Source organism: Anas platyrhynchos, chromosome Z (assembly GCF_047663525.1).
Source record: "Anas platyrhynchos isolate ZD024472 breed Pekin duck chromosome Z, IASCAAS_PekinDuck_T2T, whole genome shotgun sequence".
NCBI lineage: Eukaryota > Metazoa > Chordata > Aves > Anseriformes > Anatidae > Anas > Anas platyrhynchos.
In genome coordinates, this window is record NC_092621.1 from 22861934 (window position 1) to 22886265 (window position 24332).

At 35.5% G+C, this 24332-nt stretch overlaps 2 protein-coding genes across 7 annotated transcripts; both read left to right on the forward strand.

Annotated features, from left to right (window-relative positions):
* SHLD3 (shieldin complex subunit 3) lies at window positions 1-6203 on the forward strand. Of its 3 annotated transcripts, none has more exons than XM_027446084.3 (2): window positions 1-136; window positions 2280-6203. In XM_027446084.3, exon 2 carries the CDS (start codon window positions 2405-2407, stop codon window positions 3152-3154), a length of 750 nt encoding a protein of 249 aa, XP_027301885.2. In that variant the 5' UTR covers window positions 1-136; window positions 2280-2404; the 3' UTR covers window positions 3155-6203. The 3 variants fall into 3 exon arrangements, with proteins under 3 accessions (XP_027301885.2, XP_071887744.1, XP_071887745.1); XM_072031643.1 differs by lacking the exon at window positions 1-136 and adding an exon at window positions 354-933; XM_072031644.1 differs by lacking the exon at window positions 1-136 and adding an exon at window positions 354-921.
* On the forward strand, window positions 2-24201 carry TRAPPC13 (trafficking protein particle complex subunit 13). 4 transcript variants are annotated; one of them, XM_038169875.2, is made up of 13 exons: window positions 2-136; window positions 6654-6722; window positions 7651-7750; window positions 8565-8649; window positions 9588-9715; window positions 9888-9960; window positions 12558-12602; window positions 15746-15763; window positions 17949-18082; window positions 20519-20717; window positions 22653-22753; window positions 23630-23780; window positions 23871-24201. In XM_038169875.2, the coding sequence occupies exons 1-13, from the start codon at window positions 91-93 to the stop codon at window positions 23976-23978; spliced, it is 1257 nt and encodes a 418-aa protein (XP_038025803.1). In that variant the 5' UTR covers window positions 2-90; the 3' UTR covers window positions 23979-24201. The 4 variants fall into 4 exon arrangements, with proteins under 4 accessions (XP_038025803.1, XP_038025804.1, XP_038025805.1 ...); XM_038169876.2 differs by having other exon boundaries at window positions 23633-23780; XM_038169877.2 differs by lacking the exon at window positions 15746-15763.
* Window positions 24202-24332: the final 131 nt, after the last annotated feature.

Here is a 24332-nt window from a genome sequence, read left to right on the forward strand (position 1 = left end):
GTCCCTCCCCTCCCCTGCCGTGCCGGTGACGGGCGTTTCCGGTCGGAGCGGTGGAGGAGCAGGCGCTGCCCGCGGTGGGACGGCGGCGCCATGGACGTGGCGCAGCCCAAGCAGGAGCACCTGCTGGCCCTGAAAGGTACCGGGGGAAAGGGCACCGACACGGGCCCTCGGGGGCCGCCCTCAGCCGCAGGGCCTGGCTCCGAGGGGCGGGAGGGAGGGTTTCAGCCGGTATTTTTCTTTCTTTGTGTGCTTTAAATGTCTCCTTTCCCTGGGTTATATATATATATATGTATGTATATATATGTATATATATATATATATATATATATATTTTTTTCCTTAAAATTTGAGGCGTTTGGCCTTGACGAGGGGATGTGGGGTTTGTGTCCTTGGTTCCAGAGTCATTGGGGAGGGAAATGGAGAAGTGGATGCCCCCCCCCTGTGCCTGGCAGTTATTAGCGATAAAAATGTCAAAATAACGCTGTAAAAAGGATCAGCAGGGAGCCTGGGCATGCCAGCTGGCAGGAGGGTGCAGTGGGTTATTAACTCAGACGCCAAAAAGCCTGAGTCTCATTGCCTCTTCTTTCAGTAAAACCTGCCGGCTATCTCTTGGACAATGCTTGGCTTGGAAATAAACGTTCCTCGTTGGGTAGTAGCAATAAACAGCCTAAATCTCCATTGCGTGTGTGTCCTACACGAGTGGGGCTGCATAACGCAGCGCTGGTGCAAAGCGCCTGTCAGCGTCCATTTTCTGCCCCAGCACCAGCTTCCAGCGCTCCTGGGGACAGATCTTACGGTGTCGGCGTCTCATGGTGACATCTGTGAACTAACCATCATTTGGCGATCAACAACTGCTTTCACACGTGTACATGCATGCAAAAAAATCAACAGCAAACCCCCGAGAACGTGAGACAATGTCAGGTGCCATTGCAAGTGCGTTTCGGTAGTGACTAATCCAAAGGAACACGTTTTGTGGTGTTTTTGTGAGGTGTCAGTTCAATACTTGGCTTTGTATTGAACGTGGTATGGTGCCCAGGATGTAGGTTTTGCAAATAGAAGGGAGAAAGGTATCTGTATTTCTTTGCATTTTGCCTATTTATATATATATAGACAGTGCAATGACTAAGCAATCCTAGATTTTATTGATTTGATGTTAGTGTATGTTGCTGATGTTTGATAGGGAACCTTAAATGATTGCAAAATCATTTTGCAATGGGGGGGAGGGAGAAGCTGGAGAGAAAGAGAGGGCATGTTTTAGTGCATACTATATCATGTTTCATAGTAGTGTGTGTAGGTTTTTTTTTTTTTTTTTTCCTGCATTTAATATAGTCATTGTATGAAAGAAAGAAATTACAGACACTTTCAGAGTATAAAGTCTTCAGGAACTTACCGTATCCGTATGTTATTCCAGAAGAATTGCTGAATGTATCGCTTGGAAGCTTTGAGATCAGAATCGAACGTGCAGTTCTGATATGAGCTGGAAGAAGAGCAGACCACTTTAGCGTGTCCACAACACTTTCCTGTTAGTCTGAGACTTCAAAAACTGCTACATCTGTCTGTGCTGTTTGAGGAAGGGTTTTTCTAATGCATAGTAAATTTGCTAGTTCATCTACATGCCCTGATTTAGCATGTTGAAATTTTTGAAGGAAAATACTTGATTAAATAAATAATAGTTTTGATTGGTGAGTTTAATAAGATACACCACTACCTGTTTTACCAAAGATGACAAGTTTTTAAATACATTTTTGGTTATTTTTTTTGGTTATTCTACTTCATACCTTGATATATACTTGTTAGTATGTGGTATGCTTGTTAGTAAGTGGTAGTAACTGGTTAGTAGTAGTGGTTAGTATCAGAGAATAGAATCTCTGGGACAAGAGAATTATTGCTTTAATATGTAAAATTGGACATCTGAGAGAACTTCTTAGGTGTCCTCAACAAGGGAGAGCCTCTTTTTGATGAATATTAAACGATGTAGCAAGAATAGTTACATGTGGATGACAAGTATGAGAAGGTAACAGCAAAAGGATTACTCTTGTGAGGGATGCTGTTGAGTAAGCTGTTCTCATACAGGTAATTTTCAGTGTAATGAAGTTACACTGGCAATAATGAAATACAGTTGCTATAGATGGCCTGGGTAAAGTAGAAACATTCTGATATATATGTCTGTATCTGGATATCTAGATCTATCTATTTTTTTTTTAACAAAATATCCTAGCACTGTTGTTTGTCATATGGTAGTATCTTATTTTTTTTTTTTTATAATACTTCTGCTTTAGGTCCTGTTTTCCACTGATCTTTGCAGCACGGGGGAAGGAAATTCTTGTAAATAAGATGTTTCAGTCTAAATTTATGAATCCTAATCAAGAGACTTTTCCTTTTATTAAGAGTAAGTGGTACAAGCATGGAAGTGGTCTTGCATTATCGACCACATCAGAAAGATCTAATAGAACTGCAGAAAATTGCACAAGCGGCAGTGAAGGACTTTCCTATTCGTCAGTTACCAAGATTTACACCCTGGTTTCCAAGTGATTTGTGCAGACTTCCCCTCAAACCAAAAAAGCAACCACCTGTTATTTCTTCTGAGGAAGCAGAAGAATTAAAACAACTTTCTTCACCTTCAGAATACATTGTAGGATCTCCTAGTTATGACTGCACAAAAAATCTTCCTGAGTTTCAGTCTAATGTGAATCACGGGCAGACTTTAGTCCAAACACAAAATGTTCACAGACCAGTTAACTTGGAAAATCAAGGAGAACCACCATCTAATGGAGAACACAAATTGAAAAGGTCTTGGAGTGTCTCTGTCCATAGCCCTAAGCTTAAAGAAAAGATTCTTCCTTTATCTCGAGAACTGCAGAACAGTTTGGAAAGACTAAAACTGCATGCATTTTATAGAGCAAAGTGGACAATCGGACAGTCTACTTGTAGTAATCAGAACTTGGAAGACGTCTGGATAAAATTGAACAGACTCATCAAACATAATGAATTGCCGTCTTGCAATGCTACTATACAAAGATCTGTGGGAGAGATATGGATTTTCTGTGATATATTATACTGTGAATATGTAAGAAATATTCTTAGGGAGAAGCTGAGTCTTACTAATAAAATGAATTTACTTGTACATAAATTTGGAATTATATTTAGTTTATAAATGTACAATAGTTTCATAATAATATTGCTGTGTGAAGCACTAGAGTTTTTAAGCTTATAATATATAAACTTTAGAACAACTGATGAATTAACAAGCTATTATTAACTATTAAATATTTAATATTAATTTGCTACAAGTTTTAAGCTGTAATAATATATTTGTTTTGCCAGGAAACTTATGAAAGGTTCTAATAAGATTAGTACATTTATTTGGTTTAGTATTCTGTTTTGTAGCTTTTGTCTGCTTCAGTTGTCTAAAGGAAAAAATTAAGTTTCCACACTTAATTTTTCCAGAAAAGTAAATAATTCCCTTGGAATGTTACTTGTGCTTTTCTTGGCATGACAATCATATGTTAGAATAATAATTTATTGTAGGCATTTTTGTAATTTAAATCTAAGGATATCTCTCAGTTTGGGTCATCGACGTGTATTATTAAACTTTGACTGAATGCTAAACATCCTGTATTGACATTTGGTGTATTTGTGTGAGATTTAATGTTATTGCTTAGCAAAACTGATACAAAGTTATGGCTGGAGTAACTAATGGTCATTATTAGATTTAAAGTTTATATAGCCAAGTTATTTCACTGAAATTATTTTTCTGATCTTAAAGACAGTACTGATGAAGTTACTTTGTGATCTTAAAGACAGTACTGATGAAGTTACTTTGTGCTGTCAGAATTTTAAAAAATATAGTGGAGGGTCAGGCTGGGGGTTAGGGAAAGGGTCTGCACCCAGAGGGTGGTTGGGCGCTGGGACAGGCTGCCCCTGGCAGTGGGCATGTCTTGTGGTTTAACCCGGCTGGCAGCTAAACACCACACAGCCACACAGCCTCTAGGATGGGGGAGAGAAACAGGAAAATGAAGCCTGTAAGTTGAGATAAAGACAGTTTAAGACAGAAAAATAATAATAACAATGATAATAACAATAATGATGATAAGAGTATTACTACTAATAATGTGTACAAAGCAAGTGATGCACAATGCAGTTAGTCACCACCCACTGACCGATGCTCAGCCTAACCCCGAGCAGCCAGCCCTCCCACCCCTATCTATTGCTCAGCATGACCCCATACGGTACAGAATACCCCTTTGGGCAGTTGGGGTCAGCTGTCCTGGGTCTGTCTCCTCCTAGCTCCTGCTGCACCCCCAGCCTGCCTGTTGGCAGGACAGAGTGAGAAGCTTGGTATAAGCACTGCTCTGCAACAATTAAAACATCAGCATGTTATCAGCACTCTTCTCATCCTAAGCCAAGACGTAGCACCCTACCAGCTACTAGGAAGAAAATGAACGCTGGCCTAACTGAAACCAGGACGTCATGGCACCAAGCCTGACAGAGTTCAAGGAGCATTTGGACAATGCTCTCAGACATCAGGTCTGGTTTTTGGGTGGTCCTGTGTGGAGCCAGGAGTTGGACTCCATTATTCTTGTGGGTCCCTTCCAACTCAGGATATTCTGTAATTCTGTGATCTTTCTAAACTGGAGCAGAGATCAGTGTCACTGTTCAGTAGTAGCTGTCAGCTTTCTGCTGCTTTGGCTTGGCTGGTGTATACTAATGATAATGCTAATGATATGCAAAGTGCTTGCTGGGCACACCTCAGCTGGAAACTGGTGTACTAAAAGTTGAGTGCCACATTTAGTTTCTCTATAGAATTATTGGTTTTGGGGTAGCACCAATGTACAAGCAGTTGTACAATGTACAATATAAAACATTTTTTTTTGAACTACTCTAGAAATGCTTAGTTAAAATGCACATATAATTCAGTATCTCCATCATTTTCACTGTTGACAGAGGTTCTCCATTTGCTTGTTTTGTGGGTTTTTATTTACCTCATGGCCTTCAGACTTCACACTTTTCAACTTTTCACCGTATCGATGAGAATGTATTATCATTATTATTGTTATTTTTTATGTGGAAACTGAGATTTCTTCACGTCAATACTAACTTGCGTAGGTTTGCTGGGTGATAGTATAGTTACTGTGAGACAATACAACCCACTACACCCTAATGTATATCAAAACAATAGAGTATTTCACACAGTTGCAAGTAACAAAAGCTGACTGGACATATAAGACCCATTTAAGGTGTATGATAAAGGTAAAAGCACAGTCCGTATTTTGGTGCAAGGTTGTTGATTAACTTTTTGCATTCATGAGAAATCCCTTTTTTTTTTGTTTTACTTTACAGAAAATAATGTGGTTTTATGTTTCATTAGCTTAGAAGAAAAATGAATTAGTGCTTTTTTCATATTCATATCACATGCAAAATCTCAGGTTGCAAATGCAAATAAGTTTCATATGAATGCTTTCATGTGAAGCAATATGCAAGTTTGGGAGCATTGATTTATATGAATAGGGAGGAATTCTTTTAAGAATTCTTATTCTTTTAAGAATTCTTTAAGAATACGTAATGGAAATGTAAATCATGCAACTTTTAAGTGTTATGAGTTAAAATAGAACCACTGAATGGTTTGTGTTGGAAGGAACCCTAAAGCCCACTAATTCTGTGGGCAGGGACACCTCCCACCAGCCCAGGTTGCCCAAAGCCCCATCCAGCCTGGCCTTGAGCACCTCCAGAAATGGGGAATCCACAGCTTCTCTGGGCAGCCTGTGCCAGGGCCTCACCAACCTCACAGTAAAGAATTTCTTCCTTATATCCAATCTAAATCCCCTGTTTTAGTTTAAAGTTATTTGCCCTTGCCCTGTCACTCCGCTCCCTGACAGAGTCCCTCCCCAGCTCTCCTGTTGCCCCCTTTAGGAACTGGAAGGCTGCTCTAAGGTCTGCCCAGAGCCTTCTCTTCTCCAGGCTGAACAGCCCCAGCTCTCTCAGCCCGTCTTCATAGGAGAAATAGCCTTTGAAAATACCACTTTCTGGAAGTAGAGGGTTTTGTTTGTTTGTTTGTTTTTTAATAGCAGGGAGTTAAGAGACTTTTTAATAGCAAGATCTCAGTGATTTGATTTTGTCAGTATTGATAAAAAGTGTTTTGTAAGCAGGTTCCTCTTAAAGTTTGTCACCACAAGAAAAAATAAAAAAACAGTTATGTAAATAATCGTGGGTCTTAGAGTTGTGTATCTTGTGGAGATTAGTATGTAAACGCTATTCTTTATGTCCTGGAGCATATGGCTGAAAGGGTCCAGATCAGTCATTTTGTGCAGTTATATAGCAACCAGGATAATAGGACAGACTTTTAGCCTGCATAGTTCTGTAAACTTCTGGACTGCTTCTGAAGTCCACAAAGCACTTTAACAGATAAGACCTTAAGCACATCAGATTGCCAAGGGAATAAGGCAGGCAGGTGTAATATCACCAATGCTCTTGGATCTCAGGGTACAAGGGAATTTGTTGTATTAAAAATGACCAGATGATCTTAAAAGGTCTTACCATCATTCAAGCTGAGCCTTTTTTGTTTTGTTTATGTGGGAGGAAAGCAAGACAAAATTATACTTCAAACAAACAGACAAACATTTTATTGACCTATGGTTTATTTTCTGATTTTGCAGTGATGAGGCTAACCAAACCTACCTTATTCACTAATATTCCGGTGACCTGTGAAGAGAGAGATTTGCCAGGTATGTCTTCTGTATTGACATATTATTGTGTACACATTGCCAGGTTTAACCATTGTAAGTGTCTGAGACTTAGATATCAAAGGAGTCTTGTGATATCCTGGAGAAAGTAGCCTGAAACAGCAAGATATTTTGTTTGGCGATAGCTACAGGAAAATGCCCAGGTGCACTGTACAACACTTGACCTAGAGCTTTGAAAATTTGGTAATTTCATTGCACATGTGAACTCAAAGTCTGAGATATTAAGATTCCCCTATAGATGCTATTGTGACTTAGGGAGCATGCTGTTATTTTAAAATGGAAAACAGCTATAACAGAGAAGTGTAATTGTAGAAAACATAAGTTTGGTGTTAGTATCTGCTTCATCTGGAGAAAGAAAATGCCCTGCTAATTGTAACCAGTGCATTAACGTTTTATGGCAAATGATTTTGCAAGAATCACAGCTTTTGAATGGCAAAATGCTTGGGGTATAGTCATGAATTAGAAGTTCCTGGGTTGTTCCTCAGCAGTAGTTGCAAGAAGTAGCTAGAAGCCAAGTGTAAGAAAGAAGAAAAAGAAAGATCCAGGAAGAGAGGGCTCTGTGGAAATGCGAAGCAAACAGGGGAAAAAAAGTAAACGGGGCTAATTATTTCTGTCTTGTAATGTGCTCTGTTCAGGCAGAATTTCCCTTAAAGTTTAATTGTAACTTGAGAATGCCTTTGGGATTAGACCTTTCTGCATGTGTACAGAATGATTTATTGGACACAAATGCCAGGAAGTAGGTTATAATTTATAAGCAGGTCATGCAGATTTCACCCCTAAATAAGTTGCTTGTAAAGTAAGTATGCCAAATACAAGTTACATCTAAATAAGTGATTGTGTCATATCTTAAATGTAAGCAAAGCTTTAGTCTTGGCAGATATTTGATACTAGTAACTTGATATTTCTACAGGTAATCTATTTAACCAGCTCATGAAAGATGATCCTTCTACTGTAAAAGGAGCAGAAGCTTTGATGCTAGGAGAAATGCTGACTTTGCCTCAAAATTTTGGGTAAGAACGAGTATGTTGTACTATTTAACACGCAAGTTGTAGGATTCATTCAACAGCAATGTAATTATTACTTGTCTTTCTTTTTTTGAATATCATTGTTATGCAATAAAATGTTCAGTCATTTTAAAAATAGGAACTTGATTTATAACAGGACATAACATATAAATGTATATCGCCTGATGTTTGTTATCTGTAGCCTGACTGAATATAACAAGTATGTAAAGTTGAAAGAAATTTACAGCTCTGGATGAATTTCTGACATAAAACACTACTATAAACCACAGCTTATACTGACGGATATTTGGGTGTGCTGATATGTTTGTTTTCTTTTGAAATTTTCTCTCAGAAGGATGACATTTCAAAGAATGGGAGTGAAATTGCCAACATACTTAAAGGATTTGATCTGACAACCTCCTAAGTTCTTATGTTTGAATTTTAGAAAGAGTTCTGTTGCCTGCTGGGTACTAGAAATATATAAAAGAAAATAGAATGTTTTTAATTACTATGTCTGATGCAGCTTTGTAACTACAGGAAATAGGATTCCCATAATAGAGCTTGTTGCAATATAGTTTAAGCACAACATTTGACTAGGAGTTCTCTAAGCAGGATTTACTGCAACTTCTACATAAGTCTCTTGTAGGACTTTCACAGACTACCTTTTTGTAGCATTTTAAGAATCCGGTCTAGTAATTGGCATTGGCAAGGTTACTGAACAGCTTAGAATAGACAAATAAAAAAGAATTTAAAGGGGTTTTAGTAAAATATTATTTTACTATTGTTGCTGTTGCTAAACATACTCTTTTTTTTATCACAGAAATATATTTCTGGGAGAAACATTTTCCAGTTACATTAGTGTACATAATGACAGTAACCAAGTTGTCAAGGACATACTGGTGAAGGTATGTAGTCTATATACTAGGTTTATTGAAAAAAATACACAAAAGTTAAATAAATTTCCTGATGATACCTGATGCATTTGACATGTTTCATGTACAGACTTTAAGAAATATCTGTCCATTTTTTTCAGACCCAGAAAATATCCCTGGAAACAAAAATTCATAAAAATAGAAGTGATGATAGAAATCTCTAAAGATTAAAATAAAAAGATAGGATTGTTTCAAAAAATGGAGAAGTTGTAAAGCTTCTCTGGAGAATTAGTGTAGCAAAACTTCTGCAGCCAAAACAAACTGAGTTTGTATTTTTACTTGCACTTTCAATAAGGTCATCCAATCCCTGTCATAAAGTCTCTTTAAGGCATGTATTGACTTGAATTTTGCTTATATTTCAAATGACTTCTTTCCTACTGCATCATTTTTTGCATTTGCTGCTGAACAAATAATCTGTTGAGAGCAGAAATTCTAGAATTTGTGGAACTCAAAAGTAAATGGAAATTGATTGTATAAGCTGTGTTTTAAAGGAGATGGTTTTAAACTAAAAGAGGGTAGGTTTAGATTAGATATTAGGAATAAGTTGTTTACTCAGAGGGTGGTGAGGTGCTGGAACACATTGCCCAGGGAAGCTGTGGATGCCCCATCCACAAGGCCAGGCTGGATGGCCTTTGGGCAACCTGGTCTGGTGGGAGGTGTCCCTGTCCATGGCAGGGGGATTGGAACTGGGTGATATTTATGGTTCCTTCCAATCCAAACCATTCTGTATTCTATGATATGTTTTAGAAATTGTCTTTTACTTTGACAAGTAACTTGCCTTTGTTGTATTTTGTGTATAAAAGCATACAAAACCCTAAGTGAAACCTGATACTTCTCAGCATACGCTGTTTCTTCTTAGATTGCCCATAGCAGCTGTAGTTCTAACCAGTGCTTTGTTTTTCTATTCCTAGGCTGATCTTCAGACAAGTTCTCAGCGTTTGAACCTTTCAGCTTCTAGTGCTGCAGTGGCAGAACTTAAGCCTGACTGTTGTATTGATGATGTGATTCATCATGAAGTAAAGGAAATAGGAACACACATGTAAGGTTTTAAATCTTCTGATTTGCATTTTTATCTGTTTATTTATTTGTTTATAGCACTACAGAGTTTTATAAAGCTTAAAATAAACTGCAGAAAATACATGAAATTTTATTTCTGCTTTGATATAGTTCAAAATCTAAAGTAACTCAAATTATTTTTAAAAATGTTTCAGCTTAGTTTGTGCAGTAAGTTACACTACGCAGACAGGGGAGAAGATGTACTTCAGAAAATTCTTCAAATTTCAGGTATTGTACAAAGTATTCTAGTTTACTTGTAATAAATGGGTAGATATAGAAAATAATTTTAAAATATTTGATCCTTTAAAATAGTTACATACTAATATTTGACATTTGAACTAAAACTGGTAGAACTTTGCATGAATTGAGGATTTCTTATTACCATGCAGATAAACATTTCAGAAAGAATTTAAAAAGATGTTTTCATAGCAGCCAGCTTTATGATTACTTTTAAACAGAACAAGTCAGTCTGACTTTTAATACATCTAACCTTTGAATTTAGATTATAAAATTTTGATTTTTCTTTTAGTGTATGTAACCTTTTAAAAATTGAATGTAATGGTTTGTTTTTCAAAGGAAACTAAGAGAATTCTAATATATTGTATCTTATGCATATATATATATCAGTAGAAGTAATTGATGGAGTTGAAACCCTTTGTTCCACCACACAGGTTTCAAGACTTGATTATAATAACTGATGAAAGCAGGAAAGTACTATCATCTGTGGACTGGTTCTGGCAGGAAATTTATTTTAGCTGTATATGTAATGGATGTTTATTTTTAGAGAAATATACTGGGACTTGGATAACTGTAGGATAATAACGGAGGAATAGGTGATGTGCTTTACTGAATAAAATTTTGGATTCTCTCATAGAGTTCTCATCTTCTCTTCCCTACTTAAACTTCTTGGTAGAACCTATTTCAATTTTAATTCAAAATCCTTTACACTCAATACAGCTGCTTATTTGGAAACATTTTTAGGGGTCTACACGCATGTTTTTTAATTTCTATATAATTTATAACTTAATCAAACACAGTGAACTTTACTCAGGGTAGCTCAAGCAAGTTATCTGTCAAATTTGAAACTCTTCCTTTAAAGAAAGCAGTATAAGAGATTATCAGAAAGTGTGTGTGTGTATATATGTACACATCTATAAGTGTGTGATATGTATAAATATCACTATATATATCACTTTATCACTGTTCTATAAATACTCTCAGATTCGTTATAAGAAAAATACGTAATACTTTGGTTGTTGTTTTTGCATTTGGCATGGAGATGCTAGCTACAAAATGTGAAAAGAAACAAACAAAAATATTAAAGGCAACTGAATAGTGACATTACAATGGCAAGTGATGGCTCCTTGGTAAGAGAGGTGCCACCAGCTACTTTATAACATAAAAAAAAATGTTTACTGTTTGACAGATACTGACCTTTTTCCATTATATTTTCTAGGCTCTTTTAGGTTGAACCAGTGTTACAGTTTGTTTTCAAACAGCTTCTTTTTTACCAATTATGGGCTTTAATATTGATGAATAGTGCCTATTTTTTTCTAGAGCTATCACCGATTAATTAAGACCATTATGTTCCTGTGCATTCCTATGATTCTGTCTAGAGTTTTGTTGTTGTTGGGTTTTGTTTTGTTTTTATTGGGAACAGTAAAATAATTACTTGATTTTTACTAAAATGCCACTCGAAATTTACTGGAATGAACAGAAGGACTTTGTCAGAAAGAGGTAGAAAACATCAAAATTTAGAGAAATTAATAATAATAAGAATACTTAAACAAAAAACAACCTCCAAACTTGACAAACATATAAATTAAAATTGTAATTTTTTTTTTCCTGGCTACAGAGAGAGGTGGTAATTGTTACTGGAAAGATTTGAACATTTTACCTTTCTGTGAGGACTCTTTTTAACCTTGAAATCTTCAGGGCTAACAACTTAGAAACTTTGTTCACAACTTGGAACTTCAGGCATCTCTCAGGATGTAGTACACTCACATGTAAATAAAATAAATTTTTGCATATGTGAAGCAGAATAAATGTCTTCAGCAAGATAATGTAAACTTGTTTTCTTTCAAGTATAATAGAAGTTTATTTCTTTAAGTTCTATCAATATATATCCATTTCATATATTAACTATTTTGAGTTAAGTGTAGTGGCTTTATGCACAAAGTCCAAGCACTTAAAACCAGCATTTAATTATCCCTTTTGGTAGTCTTTTTTTTTTTCCTGTAGACCTAATTTTACATGATTAAAATGTGTGTTTTTTTTTTCACTTCTTCATAATTTTAACAATTGTACTTTCAAGAAGGAAGTCAAGGCTAGTAATGGTTCATTGCTTAAACTAATCATATGAATAGTTCTCTTTCATTTATTTTTTGAGAAGTCCTCAGCAACATTTGTTTGCTGCGAAATGGCGTGAAGGACTTGTAAATATTACACTGCTCTTTTTCCCATTTGAAAGCAAGCGGAGAGCACTTCAGGATATGAGGTGGATGTATTGTTATTCTAAAGACATATTCTGCTCGCTGCATTGTATTTGTCTCATTTCTTAAGAGGACAGTGGAGCACTATTTTTTATCAATAGGAGAATGCTACTCAAAGTTACAAAGCAGCCAAGTATGTTAATAAGAAGCAGAATATAGTTAATTGTGAGATTTTACCAGAGGTGATTCTGTTGTGTCTTCTTTTATGCGTCTGTTCTGCTTAAGATCAAAGTAACAGAATCAACACACCAGAGATTCTGACACTTACAAAAAGTTTATGCTGGAGTTGTCTGAGAAACCAGCTGTTGATCTGTCCTTTTTCATTTCATTCAGGTTCTCAAACCACTAGATGTCAAAACCAAATTCTACAATGCGGAGGTAAGTGTGAGCTATTTGCGTTTGGGTTTGGGTTTGATATGCTTGTTTTTTTATTACTTGTTAGGTGTTTAGGTGAAATTCAAATAACTTCTTAAGTGCCAGATTTCTTAGCAAGATGATCTGTTCTGAAGTGAAACTTTACGTGGTGGATTTATGTCATTAGTTTAAAAACAGATATATTTATGATGAAGGGAGAATGAGATGGTATCTAGGCCAGGACCTTAATGCAATTGACTGATTTTTTTTCTTAATTTCTGCTTTCCCGTAATCTTAAATACTTCCATTTATGTCTTGAATTTTTAGGTTGATAGACTACCTACTGTAGGGGATATTAATTGTATGCAAAACAATCAATAGTTCACCAGACTGGGGAAATTTAAATTTATTTTTCTCCAATGTAAATATGAGTTCTCTGTAACGTAATTTATTTTTTTAGGTTTGTGACAGTACTGCAAAACTAAATGACAGTAAATATTTATTTGGACATACTTAGGTATAGCTGTCTTCAGCTATTTCCGGGAAGAATTTTAAATGAAAGTAATGCTGATAGTGGAAACTCTTACAAATTACATACATCGTTACTTTCAATTTTAGACATTCCCTGCATATATATGTATTGAATTGCCCAGGGAGGTGGTGGAGTCACCATCCCTGGGGGTGCTTAAAGAAAGGTTGGACATGGTTGGACGTGGTTTAGTGGGTGATATTGGTAGTAGGGGAATGTTTGGACCAGATGATTTTGAAGGTTTTTTCCAACCTTAATGATTCTATGATTCTGTAAATAGTTTTGTTGTAGAGTGTACAAAAGACATATTTCTTTCCCTTCCTAACAATATCAACAGAGAAAGTGGAAGGGAGAAATAGAAAATTTCTGATCTACAAATGAGGATTTTATGTGCAAAGATCTGTCATGTTCAGTGTCGCACAGGAAATTCCCAACCAAGGTTTTCTCTGTTGAGAATGAATAGCACGTAGATCATGAGCCATTTAATATAGAGAGTTTTATTTAAAGGGAGGTGTAGATCATAAATAATTTAAATACTGAAGTACAGAGGAAAAGGAAGGAAATGTTTTCCTAAAAATACCTGGCTACATTAGGCTACAGTCTTCAGTTCTTAGGTTTACTAAGAGTGAGATACCTGAGTAGAGTCAGAATATACAATGTACCACTAGTTGAGTGTTATCCATAAATGTGAATATCTGGAAACATCTATAAAAAACCAAGTGATATAAAACCAAGGTAATTCCTTTGGGAACGAGATAAAACTCCATTTCCTCCATGGATTTTATTGCAGATGGAAAATAGATGGTGGGTGAAAGAGGGACAGGCATCTTAAAGTAAATGTTGCTGTCTCTCTGCACTTCACATGTAAATTTTGTTCTGTGCTGGAACACTTCCTAAAAAATAGAAATAAAAGCCACTTAAAATAAATTTTGGGCAGACTTGATGTAACTCAAAATTATTTTACTGAAAAGATGTTTTACTGTCTGGCCTTGATAAGGGACTGAATAAAGTATCTTCTTTCTTTAATTAGCAACCAATTTCTCATGATACAGATTCATGAGAAGCTGTGGCGTTTGAGCTGGTGGTGTTGTGTTTTTTTCCATTTGTTTTTTTTAATTCATAAAGGTTTAAAAAGGCCAGGTTTTTGCCTTTTGTTTTTTTTCTGTCTGGTTGTTTATGTTACTGCCATTACCATAGTATTCACATGATTGATTAAAACATTTTTTTTTTTTTTAAAAACACACAAACACAACATTGTGGGTGATATTGAGAGATTTTCATTTGACTAGCAAGCTGATTGTGATTTCACATCTGAAAGTATATAAAGTGCTGCTGTGTGTTGTGATGGCAGAAGGTGAATAAAATAATATATAATTAATATATAATTATATAATATTATAATATTAATTTTAATGATATATTAAATATTGATTATATAATATTAATATATAATATATAATAAAATAATATAATAATAATAAGGTAATTGTGTAAATGTTGTATGTGCTATTACACTGCTGTCAGAAGCACCAACACCATCATCCTGAATTTTAAGAATTTAAGAATTTCCTTCCTACTTGGGAATTGGGAAGGGAAGCAATCGTACGTGTCAGTTACTGATTTACTAAAGGTTTTTAAAGGTTTTAAGCTATTACTATTAAGGTTACAAATGTGATGCTATCAATTCATAAAATTTGTCACTAAAATTATGGATCGCAATTTCTAGTAATTTTTTTTCATCTTCCTAAGACAAAATATAACACTGAACTTTAATCTTCTTGCTTGTTGCTCATGTTGCAGTAACATCCAAATCATGGTGGTCACTGAAATCCGTGTATAGAATGCATGCCCTGTCACCCTAGCTTGCAGCAATCCTGTGATTTAATTACCTGCCACAGTCTGTAGAAGGTGCTTCACTGACTGGCGTGCCTTCGAAAAGGCTCTCTAAAAGGTTCTGTTCCTGCAACCATGACAAGGGAGACAAACGCACAGCCACTTAAGAAAATAAATTTTGCAATTAATGTTGGTTTCTTTTTGAATGATGGCTATTCCCCCCCAAAAAAGTTGTTGTGTTCTTTTTTTTTTTTTTTCCCAGTTAAATTACCCCAAACCCAAATCTTGTTTTAATCTGCAATATTGTGGCTTTGTTAGAACCCATTATCACTCAATTTTTATTTTTGAAACCTTAAAAATACAAATACTTAACATTATCTGTAAAATGACAAGGACTGTTTTTCCATTTCATATACAACCGATTGCATGGATTTAAACTGAGGACAAACTTTAAACTTGCTCCAAAACTAACTGCTTTTTTTTTTTTTTTTTTATCATCAGTATATTCTACCATGCCTTATGTGTGATTTGTGTGCCCTAGGCTCTATTTTGGATTGGTTTTACAGTTAGTAAAATCTGAAGCAAAGCTAGTAAACCATGTAACAATACTAGCTACGACTTTTTAGAAATGTAGTTGTCATCTTTGTTTGCATCCATTTTAATTTACATTTCTGTCTTACTAATGCTCTCTTGTTTAGATGGTGCAAAAAAATGCAGAAATGCATTTTGTTTGAAAGTTAGCCTCCTTTTTCTTTAACATTTAACCCTAATTTCTCTAATGTGTTCTTTTTTATTTTCCCATTAGAGTGACCTCAGTTCTGTGGTAATTTTTATTTATTTTTTTATAAATATATATGCTTTTTTAATTGTCTCTCTGTCTCTGTGCTTGTTGTTGACATTATTTTAAAAACATAATGGAAAAGCAATGTTTGTTCTGCATATCACGAACTGATGTTTTGTCATCTGTCCTGCATATGTGCAGCTAATCATTTAAATGGTTAGCTCTTTCTTTAATACCCATTGTTGAAACTAAAGGTTGATTACTTTAAACACTTGTTTGTGTGGGCCATTCTATAAAACATCTCACCAAAATTTGACGGCATAGAAGTTTCCTTTTTAACTGGACAAGGGGATTGATTCACTATGTGAAAGTGGGAGTTAATCCCTTTTAAAACCTGATTGGTACTGAACCCTGGAAGTGTAGGTTTAACTACAGCACTGCTTGTGTGAGCTGTGACAGAACTTTTCCCGTCCAGTTGGTGGAGACAGTGGGTTTGAGGAGAGAGCAGCAGCTGGATGTTCTTCCTTTCCCAGGCTGGAGCTGTGCTTTCCGACTTTTAACTGCATGTAACAGCTGATGAGTTAGTATGGTACTTCGGCAGTCTGATCTCACTTTAAGGTGTGCGTTGTGTTAAAGCAAGCTGCATTCTTGTGAAGTACTTAAGTGCTTTTTTGTTTTCTGTTAAAAAAACATGATATTTAAACAAGTTAGGAGTAACATGAAGCTAACTTGCTTTTTCATTATGCTGCTTGTTTTTTCTTTTCTCTTTCAAACTAGCTTTTTCTAAAACTTTGCCTATGGTTGCTGCATTAAAACAACTAAAACTTGGGTTAATGGAGATTTTGAGCAATGGATTTATGGGATATAAACAATGCCAATTTAAGTGACAGCTAGGTGGTGTTAGTAGTAATGACTGCTAGGAGCCATGTTTCAGTTGGGGGTAGTTCCAACTCCTTCTGCAAGTGCGAGGTCTGTCCATAACCTGTTAGGCTTGCACAATTTTCATTCCTATATGTATATACACATGATTTGTGCATAACATGTTTGTAAAGCACAATGTATAGTTCCAGTACCATTCTGTATTTCTTCTTGTGATACAGTGCCTTTTGAGAGTAATAAAATTCAGACTTCTATTTTGTAATTTACAAGCAGGAATTTATTAGTACAATGAGGTCACTTATTCACAATGATTAAAAAGAAACTATAAGCTTCCTTCCACCTTCTTCATAATATACGTCTTTTGAAATTATCATAATAAAACACCTTAACTGATTCTAATTGTAATTATCAATAGCTTTTTTGGAAATACAGATTTGGTATTTCCACAAACTTTTTTTTTTTTTCTTTTTCTTTTTAAATAATTGGCACTTCTCCAGGGGCTTATATTTCTAGTAGACTAAGCCTTCAATAATTATTCTATCCTGAGGTTTTGAAGCTTCAAAGTGACTTTAATGGTCTGCAATTCCACAGAAGCAATGAAGGCAAAAACACCTCAAGTTTCATGATTTTTCAGTTTATTGAGTTAAAAAGTCCGTACCTCTCATTCCTGTGCTAGAATTGGTACTTGTATACCATCTTCAGGCACTGGTTTCATTTGCACAGATGTGTCCTATAGGGCATTCTGAAGGTAGAGCACCAATTAAACTGATGGATGCATATAATGCTGGTGACCATAGGCATGACGAAGCTGACGAGAGAGGAGGCTGTTTTGCTTTTTAGCTGGTACATTAATGTTTTAAAATAATGAGAAAATCTCAGAGGATGTACCTGAACTATTATACTTCAGTTCAAGCAAAACACACATACTTTACGTTTTTTTACACAGCTTGAGGCACTAGTAATCTGGCATGGCATGGCATTAATGTGCACTGTGATTCCTTTTTTTTTTTCTTTTTTTTTTTTTCTTTTAATATTTTGTATTAGAACTTGAGTTTTTATTGAGTTGATGAAAGTTTTGGGAAGTGGCAATCTGAGCATTACAAATAAGCAATAGCTAAAACATAGAAAAATTATCCCACATCCATTGTTTGGCAAGATATCTGTTGACTAACACTTTTGCTCCTCTTAATTGTAACTGGGATTAAGGTTTTTCTTGCATTAATTACTTTAATTTGATTTGCAGGCATGAACTAAACACACATGACTTATTTTTTTTAACAATAGGACTGTCTTCTCTTTTTGATAACATCAATCACATTTTCATGATTTTGCTCTTCTGTTTTTTCAGACAGATGAAGTGTTTCTGGAAGCTCAGATACAGAATATCACTACCTCTCCAATGTTTATGGAGAAGGTTTCTTTAGAGCCATCCATTATGTACAATGTTGCAGAACTGAACACAGTTGAAACAGCAGGGGAAAGGTATGTTGAGATTCAGAAATTAGTTGATATTTGGCTTTGAAACTTCACATTATGGTTTCATGAGTTTTAACCATTACAGTTAGTGAGTTGTCTGTAACTGTAGGATTACACTTCTTTGCTTGATTAAAAAGGTCAAATTTCTGTTAGGAATTCAGCTGTAAAAGTTTTTGATTTGTTTAGAAACTATTCTTTAAACTTTGTAATTCTACCTAGTATCTACCTAGTATATTTTTCAGTATCACCTTTATAAAATTCAGCCCCTGTGTGGTTCTGACTTGATCTGTTTATGTATATGTTTAGCAGTGAAACTGTTGAGGATGCAAAAGCCTGTAATGTCTGGGTGGATGTCAACTTTGGCTGTTTGTGCTGTGCGTTTGCTTGTTTTTGTTTTTGTTTTTGTTTTGAGGAGGTGTAGTGTGGGTGCCTTGTAGTAGGGGCTGAAGTGAAAATTCTGTCTTCTCTCTGACTGTCAAAGCACTCAGCTGCAGCATAGTGAAGTGCTGTTCATATGAAGTGTTCGTGTCCACTGTAGTGTTTCTTGCCCTGAATTGGAATCGTCAGCTTGTGAGACTGCGAGAGTCTGAGATTCACTGGAAGGGAACCAAATAGCAGTTTATGTAGCAGAAGTGTTTAGAAAGACATAGAATTAATTGATTTTTTCATACTGAGTTGTAATGAATGCGGTGAATGAGGTACACTTCTGCATTTGTGGATCGAATTTCACATGGTGGTCACTGCCATTTAGTATCTAAGCAGCTAAGAAAACCTTATCAAGGCTGGCAGGAGTAGTAAAGAGATTAAAGAATGCTTAATCTTAATGTTTAGCCAGGGAGGCCAAACAAAATACTTGTGTAAGATACTGAGGGGACTGTGGGTCTTGATGGAAAAAACTTAAAGGTCTGTGCTTAAAAAATGGAAGACTCTACAGCAATTACATAAAATTGTAGTGTGTCAAGTTCTTGTCACAAGTAGTTTCAGATGAATTGAAATTCAACTCCAAAATAAGTTCTGTACTTCCTGGCAGTCATAATTATCTATTTCTTTAAAGATTTAATGCTGAGAAGAACACTGAAATATGAATAAGCTGCTTTTGGGATCTGTGGAAAGGATTGTTGTTCTTAAGAATATCATATTTACATGCCAGCTTTCCGCATGCTCTGAAGCTAAACACTGTGGTTCTCAGCATCTGGAGTACCTTCCTCCCTTTTCCTAATGTTTGAGAAGATGGTTAAACTGCTGTTTGAGCATGCCGTTGAAAGAACTCTTGAAAAAATGGGAAGCTGAAACAGAATTTAATTAATCTTTGCAGTTGCCCTTGCCTTCAGATTATATGATACTATCCTAATCTGTTCATTAAGTAACGTTTCAGCATGTTTCAAGAAGTAAACTTAGTTTTTTGTAAGTAGCTCCATTACACTACTAGCCTTTTTATGCAAATTTTTCAGCATCTTAATAGCACTTCAGTGAATGTATTCAGCTTTATAAAGCAGGCTATATGACCCTTTGCTATAAAATCCATTCTGCAAGGAATATACAGTCCTCTGTATATACCTCGTAAGTGCTTATTTTCTGCATTATTTCAATCCATGAGTAAGTTCTAAAGTCCTTGTCATTGTTAAAATGAATAACTGTTTACTTCAAAATGCTAACATGCACAGGGAGTCTGAACTACTGCAACTGCTTTTTCTACTCTCATCTGTCTGGGTAAGCTCCAAATTAATGTGAAAATCAGAGTAGGCATCCAGATTCTTTTTTTTGTCTCTGTACTAGTGCTTGCCTCTCCCTAGGTCAGGTACTCAGTTTCTGTATAACCATTTTTGAATTTTTTGTTATTTTCTTGATCTGATTAATGAGGGTTAAAAAATACATGAAATAATGAAGCTGTTTTTGCACTTTGTTTTACCTGTGTGTCTCAATCTGTCAGTATCTCAGGCAGAAATAGAAGTTTAGCTTAGTGTATGTGTTTGAGGTAGATGAAGCATTGCTACAGTCAATTATTTGACATAATTAAATCAATATTCTAACATACTATTCTAAATTACAATTATTGTGGTTTACATTTTTTTTCAGAGATGTATACTAGCCTTGACTAATGAGATTAAATTACTTTTTAAAAATTGCCAGCACTGTTGTTCAAATGCTAAGATGCCAGATGATAGTAAACTATCATTTAGCAAAGTGAATTTGCACCTCAGTTTCCTCTGGCTCAGCTGAGTTGACTTTCCTCTCATCTACAAATGGTCCTTTCAATGTACATAAATTGTAGAATTGTTTTCTGTTGTGAAGATACTTAAAATAGAATGTAGACTAGAATGATGTAGAATAAAATGCCACACACACAGTAAAACTGGGGAGAATGGAGAAGAAATGTAGGGTTCTTTTTAAGCCCTCTTAAAAATAAGTGTTTAAATTAAGGCATGATGTTTTTTGTTTTAGTGAGTCCACTTTTGGCTCAAGGACTTATTTACAACCTATGGATACACGTCAATACTTATACTGCCTAAAACCAAAGCAGGAATTTGCAGAGAAAGCTGGAGTAATAAAGGGTGTAACAGTGATTGGAAAACTAGACATTGTATGGAAAACGAATCTAGGTGAACGAGGAAGACTGCAAACAAGCCAACTCCAAAGAATGGTAAGTCTTTAACTTAAGCATTGGTTTAATTTAGCATCCATTTTTAAGGCAACCCGTTGAACAGTTCAATAATGTCTCAAAGGAAATGTTCAAGCTGCTTACTTTGTGGACCTCATTCTGAATTCATGTCTGTGTACATTTGGGAAAGTTATTTGATATAAATACTGAGCATACATTTGATCTATGAAGTGTGGAAGAAGTACTACTTGGAGGAACTGTAGCTGAACAAAAGTATTCCTTTTGTTCTTATGAATGGCAACTTTTTGTTGTTCGTAAGGATTTATTCTGTGATACATAACATGTCTTTTCCTTTTCTTCGCAGCACTGAACAATGTAACTTAGTGTCTTGTACACTTGAATTGCCAGAATCAATAACAAGTGTAGTAAAATATTTCCATTAGAATAAAAATAACTTCTTGGACGCCATTCAGCAGCAAACTGAAAAGCAGTGATAAAAGAACTCCTTTACGTATGCCAGCATTTGACGTAGAAGTCTGCTCCCTAATTCATTCAGACATCTTAGCTTCTTTGAGTAGTAATTTTTACGTATAGCATATATAATATATTCAACTTTCATATCTATAGTTTTGATTCTGTCTATTATATCTGGTTGATTTAAAAAGTTTATGAATTCGAGGTTGCAATTTCTCCCTCATGTTGTTTTATCTTCTGAGTGCTATCAGATTATTTCATGTCTAGATTCCACTCACCTTCTATCATTTTCCTCTTAATCCATTTACCAGCCTTACGACCACTATTTCCTTCACAGGCATGGAATTTTACTGTACTTGTGCTTTCTTTCATTACTTTCATTACTTCTTTCATTACCTGGTCAGGAATGTACTTTTGAAACAAATATCTTGAATCTTCTACTTAATGTAATTTGGTTGGGTTTGTGGAGTGCTCTTGGAATTCACAAACTACATTTCTTTTTTTCAAGTTGCCAAACTTACATTGCTTTACTGATAGGAAATTCTTTGTCAGTTTTGATATCCCTCTGCTGTCTCTAATGTCTAATTTGATATGCTTTTTAAAATGCCATCTGTCTTTAGTATGTAAGGAGCCAAATATAACTGAAAACTGTTCACAAGCTGTCAAATCACTGTTTTTTGGGGCCTCTTTGGCCTTTTAATCAAGTTGTAAATGTAACTTTTACCACAGCATTATTTATCGCTGAATTTGAGCATGCATCACAGCTACAGCTTGTCAGGCAGGACAAAATTTTCCCTTGTTTTTGCCTTAGGATTTTTTTTTGCCTGTGGAGATTGTCAACTATCAAATTTTGTCAAGAGCCAAATACATTTCCTGTTATTTACTAACAAACCCTAGCTACTCTGAACTTGGGCTGATTCAAGTCAGTAACTTACTTTAGATTTTCGAAGTGTAATATCATGCACCATTCTTACTGGTAGCAGCTGATTATTTTGGCAGAGGCTTGGGGGACTGAAATGGCAAGGAGAATGAACAAGCTAATTTCTTAGGGACGATGCTTTTTCTAAAGGTCAAGAACAGTGAAAGACAAATGCAGGGAAACTATACTAATGTTGTCCATCGTTTCTTTGTTATCCATCTAATAGAAAGGTCTTAGAATGAACACTGATGTTTTCAGAAGCAGTATATGAGTATTTGGACATGGAAGATGTAAATTATATGATAAACTTAATACTTAAGTGTGTATCATTCCCTATAAATAATGCCATCATTCTTGATATGCAGATCATGTTTGTCGAATGAATTGTAAAATCTCTCAAGGTGATGGTCAGTAGTGGGTGGAGCACTGTTGTGATATGGCTATAAGTCAAAAGCATGAAGAGTTATCTCCTGTCTTCACATTCCTGCTATTCTAAGCCTGTTGCAGTAAATGAAAACTTGAGTAGTAATAACTCCAGCTTCGCTAGCCAGAATTAAAGAATCTGCATTCTTGTACCTCCCCAGGCACCTGGTTATGGTGATGTAAGGCTTTCTCTGGAGACAATACCAGACACCGTAAATTTGGAAGAACCTTTTGATATTACATGTAAAATAACAAATTGCAGGTAATGATGTCATGTGATGCTTATGCTTTTTTCCTGAGTGGGTATGTTGTAGCCATTACATTTTTGTTGTGGTTTAACCCGGGCTGGCAGCTAAGCACCACGCAGCTGGTCACTCACCCTCCCCGCTCCCTCTCTGGGATGGGGGAGAGGAACGGGAAAATGAAGCCTGTGGGTTGAGATAGAGAGTTTATTAAGACAGGAAAATAATAATATAACAATTAGGAATTGGCTGCAATATCATGCAAGATTTCACAGTTAAATTGCATACTTAAATCAAAAGTCCTCTTAGTTCTTAAGTAGTTGTTGGGGCTTTTTGTTTGTTTTTAAACAGGTAATTTTTTTTAGAATAAATGCCATTTGTATCCAGCCTGCTTTTACTGCTAGTTCTGTACCACTCCTATGTCTGCTGAACATTGTCAAAGTAGTCTTTTGTGTGTCTATCCATGTTTTGACTTTCTTTGTATTTACACTATGATCCACAGTAGCCTGTTATAAAAGCGTTGCAAGAGTGATATTTAAGTAAAGTAATTCTAAATAAAATTTGAAGCCAGGGACTAAAGCAGACACCTGGTCTGCAGTTATTTCTCATGGTAAATATTGAAGGACATCCAAAATGTGACTAGTATTATGGCCTCCGGTATAACTGAATCCATGACAGAAAACTCGTGTATCAGTCAAAGCTATATGCAAATAAATCAGTGCACTTCACAGTATACCCTACTTGCCTTTTTATAATTACATAAATTATTAAGTCCTTGATTAACAACAACCTGAATAATAAAGTAATCTAGAAGTAATCTAGCTGTTACATGGCTGCAGTTCTTGAATGCTTAAAAATAGCCCATGGGTTTATTCTTGTTTTTCCTTTTTCTCTAGCAGTGAAAGGACTATGGATCTGGTTTTAGAAATGTGCAATACAAATTCCATCCACTGGTGTGGAGTTTCAGGAAGACAACTTGGAAAGTTGCACCCAAGTTCATCTCTCCATCTTGCACTTACATTATTGTCTTCAGTGCAGGGACTACAAGTAAGTCTTTATGGCATGACTTTGTTATTAAATAGCTGTCTTATAAGCCTAGTCATTCTAATAACTCTTATAAATCTTTTCCCTTTCTAGAGCGTTTCTGGCTTAAGACTTACAGACACGTTTTTGAAGAGAACATATGAGTATGATGATATTGCTCAAGTCTGTGTGGTTTCTTCAAAAGTCAAACAAGAAAGCTGAAGAAAAGTCTTATTCCAGCTGGTTTGGGTTTTTTTTTTGGACCAACTTCTGATGTTTTTGCAGATGAATCATATTAAAAGGTGTAAAGACAAACAAACTCCCTATATATTCATCATCATAAGTATGCTTGTATAACTTCTCTGAGCATTTTTTGAAATCATTTTAACAGATGCGTATTCATTCTATTTACTGAAAATAAAACCTTTTAAAAAAAGTGTGTCTGTAGCAATTTATTTTGCATTAATGTCATGTTGGGTGAGGGGAAAGATTCAGGGGCAGTTTCTTTCAAATAGCCATACTCCACTGTTGTTATTTTAAAAATATGTGAAGTTATTAAATTGTGGTTCTGACAAA

Bases quoted from the DNA above. Each gene is read 5' to 3' on its own strand.
- SHLD3 (XM_027446084.3), top strand. From the start codon at position 2,405: ATGGAAGTGGTCTTGCATTATCGACCACATCAGAAAGATCTAATAGAA.
- TRAPPC13 (XM_038169875.2), top strand. From the start codon at position 91: ATGGACGTGGCGCAGCCCAAGCAGGAGCACCTGCTGGCCCTGAAAG. The intron at 18,083-20,518 runs GTATGTTGAGAT...TTTTTGTTTTAG, and splicing joins GTTGAAACAGCAGGGGAAAG to TGAGTCCACTTTTGGCTCAA. The intron at 22,754-23,629 runs GTAATGATGTCA...CTTTTTCTCTAG, and splicing joins TGTAAAATAACAAATTGCAG to CAGTGAAAGGACTATGGATC.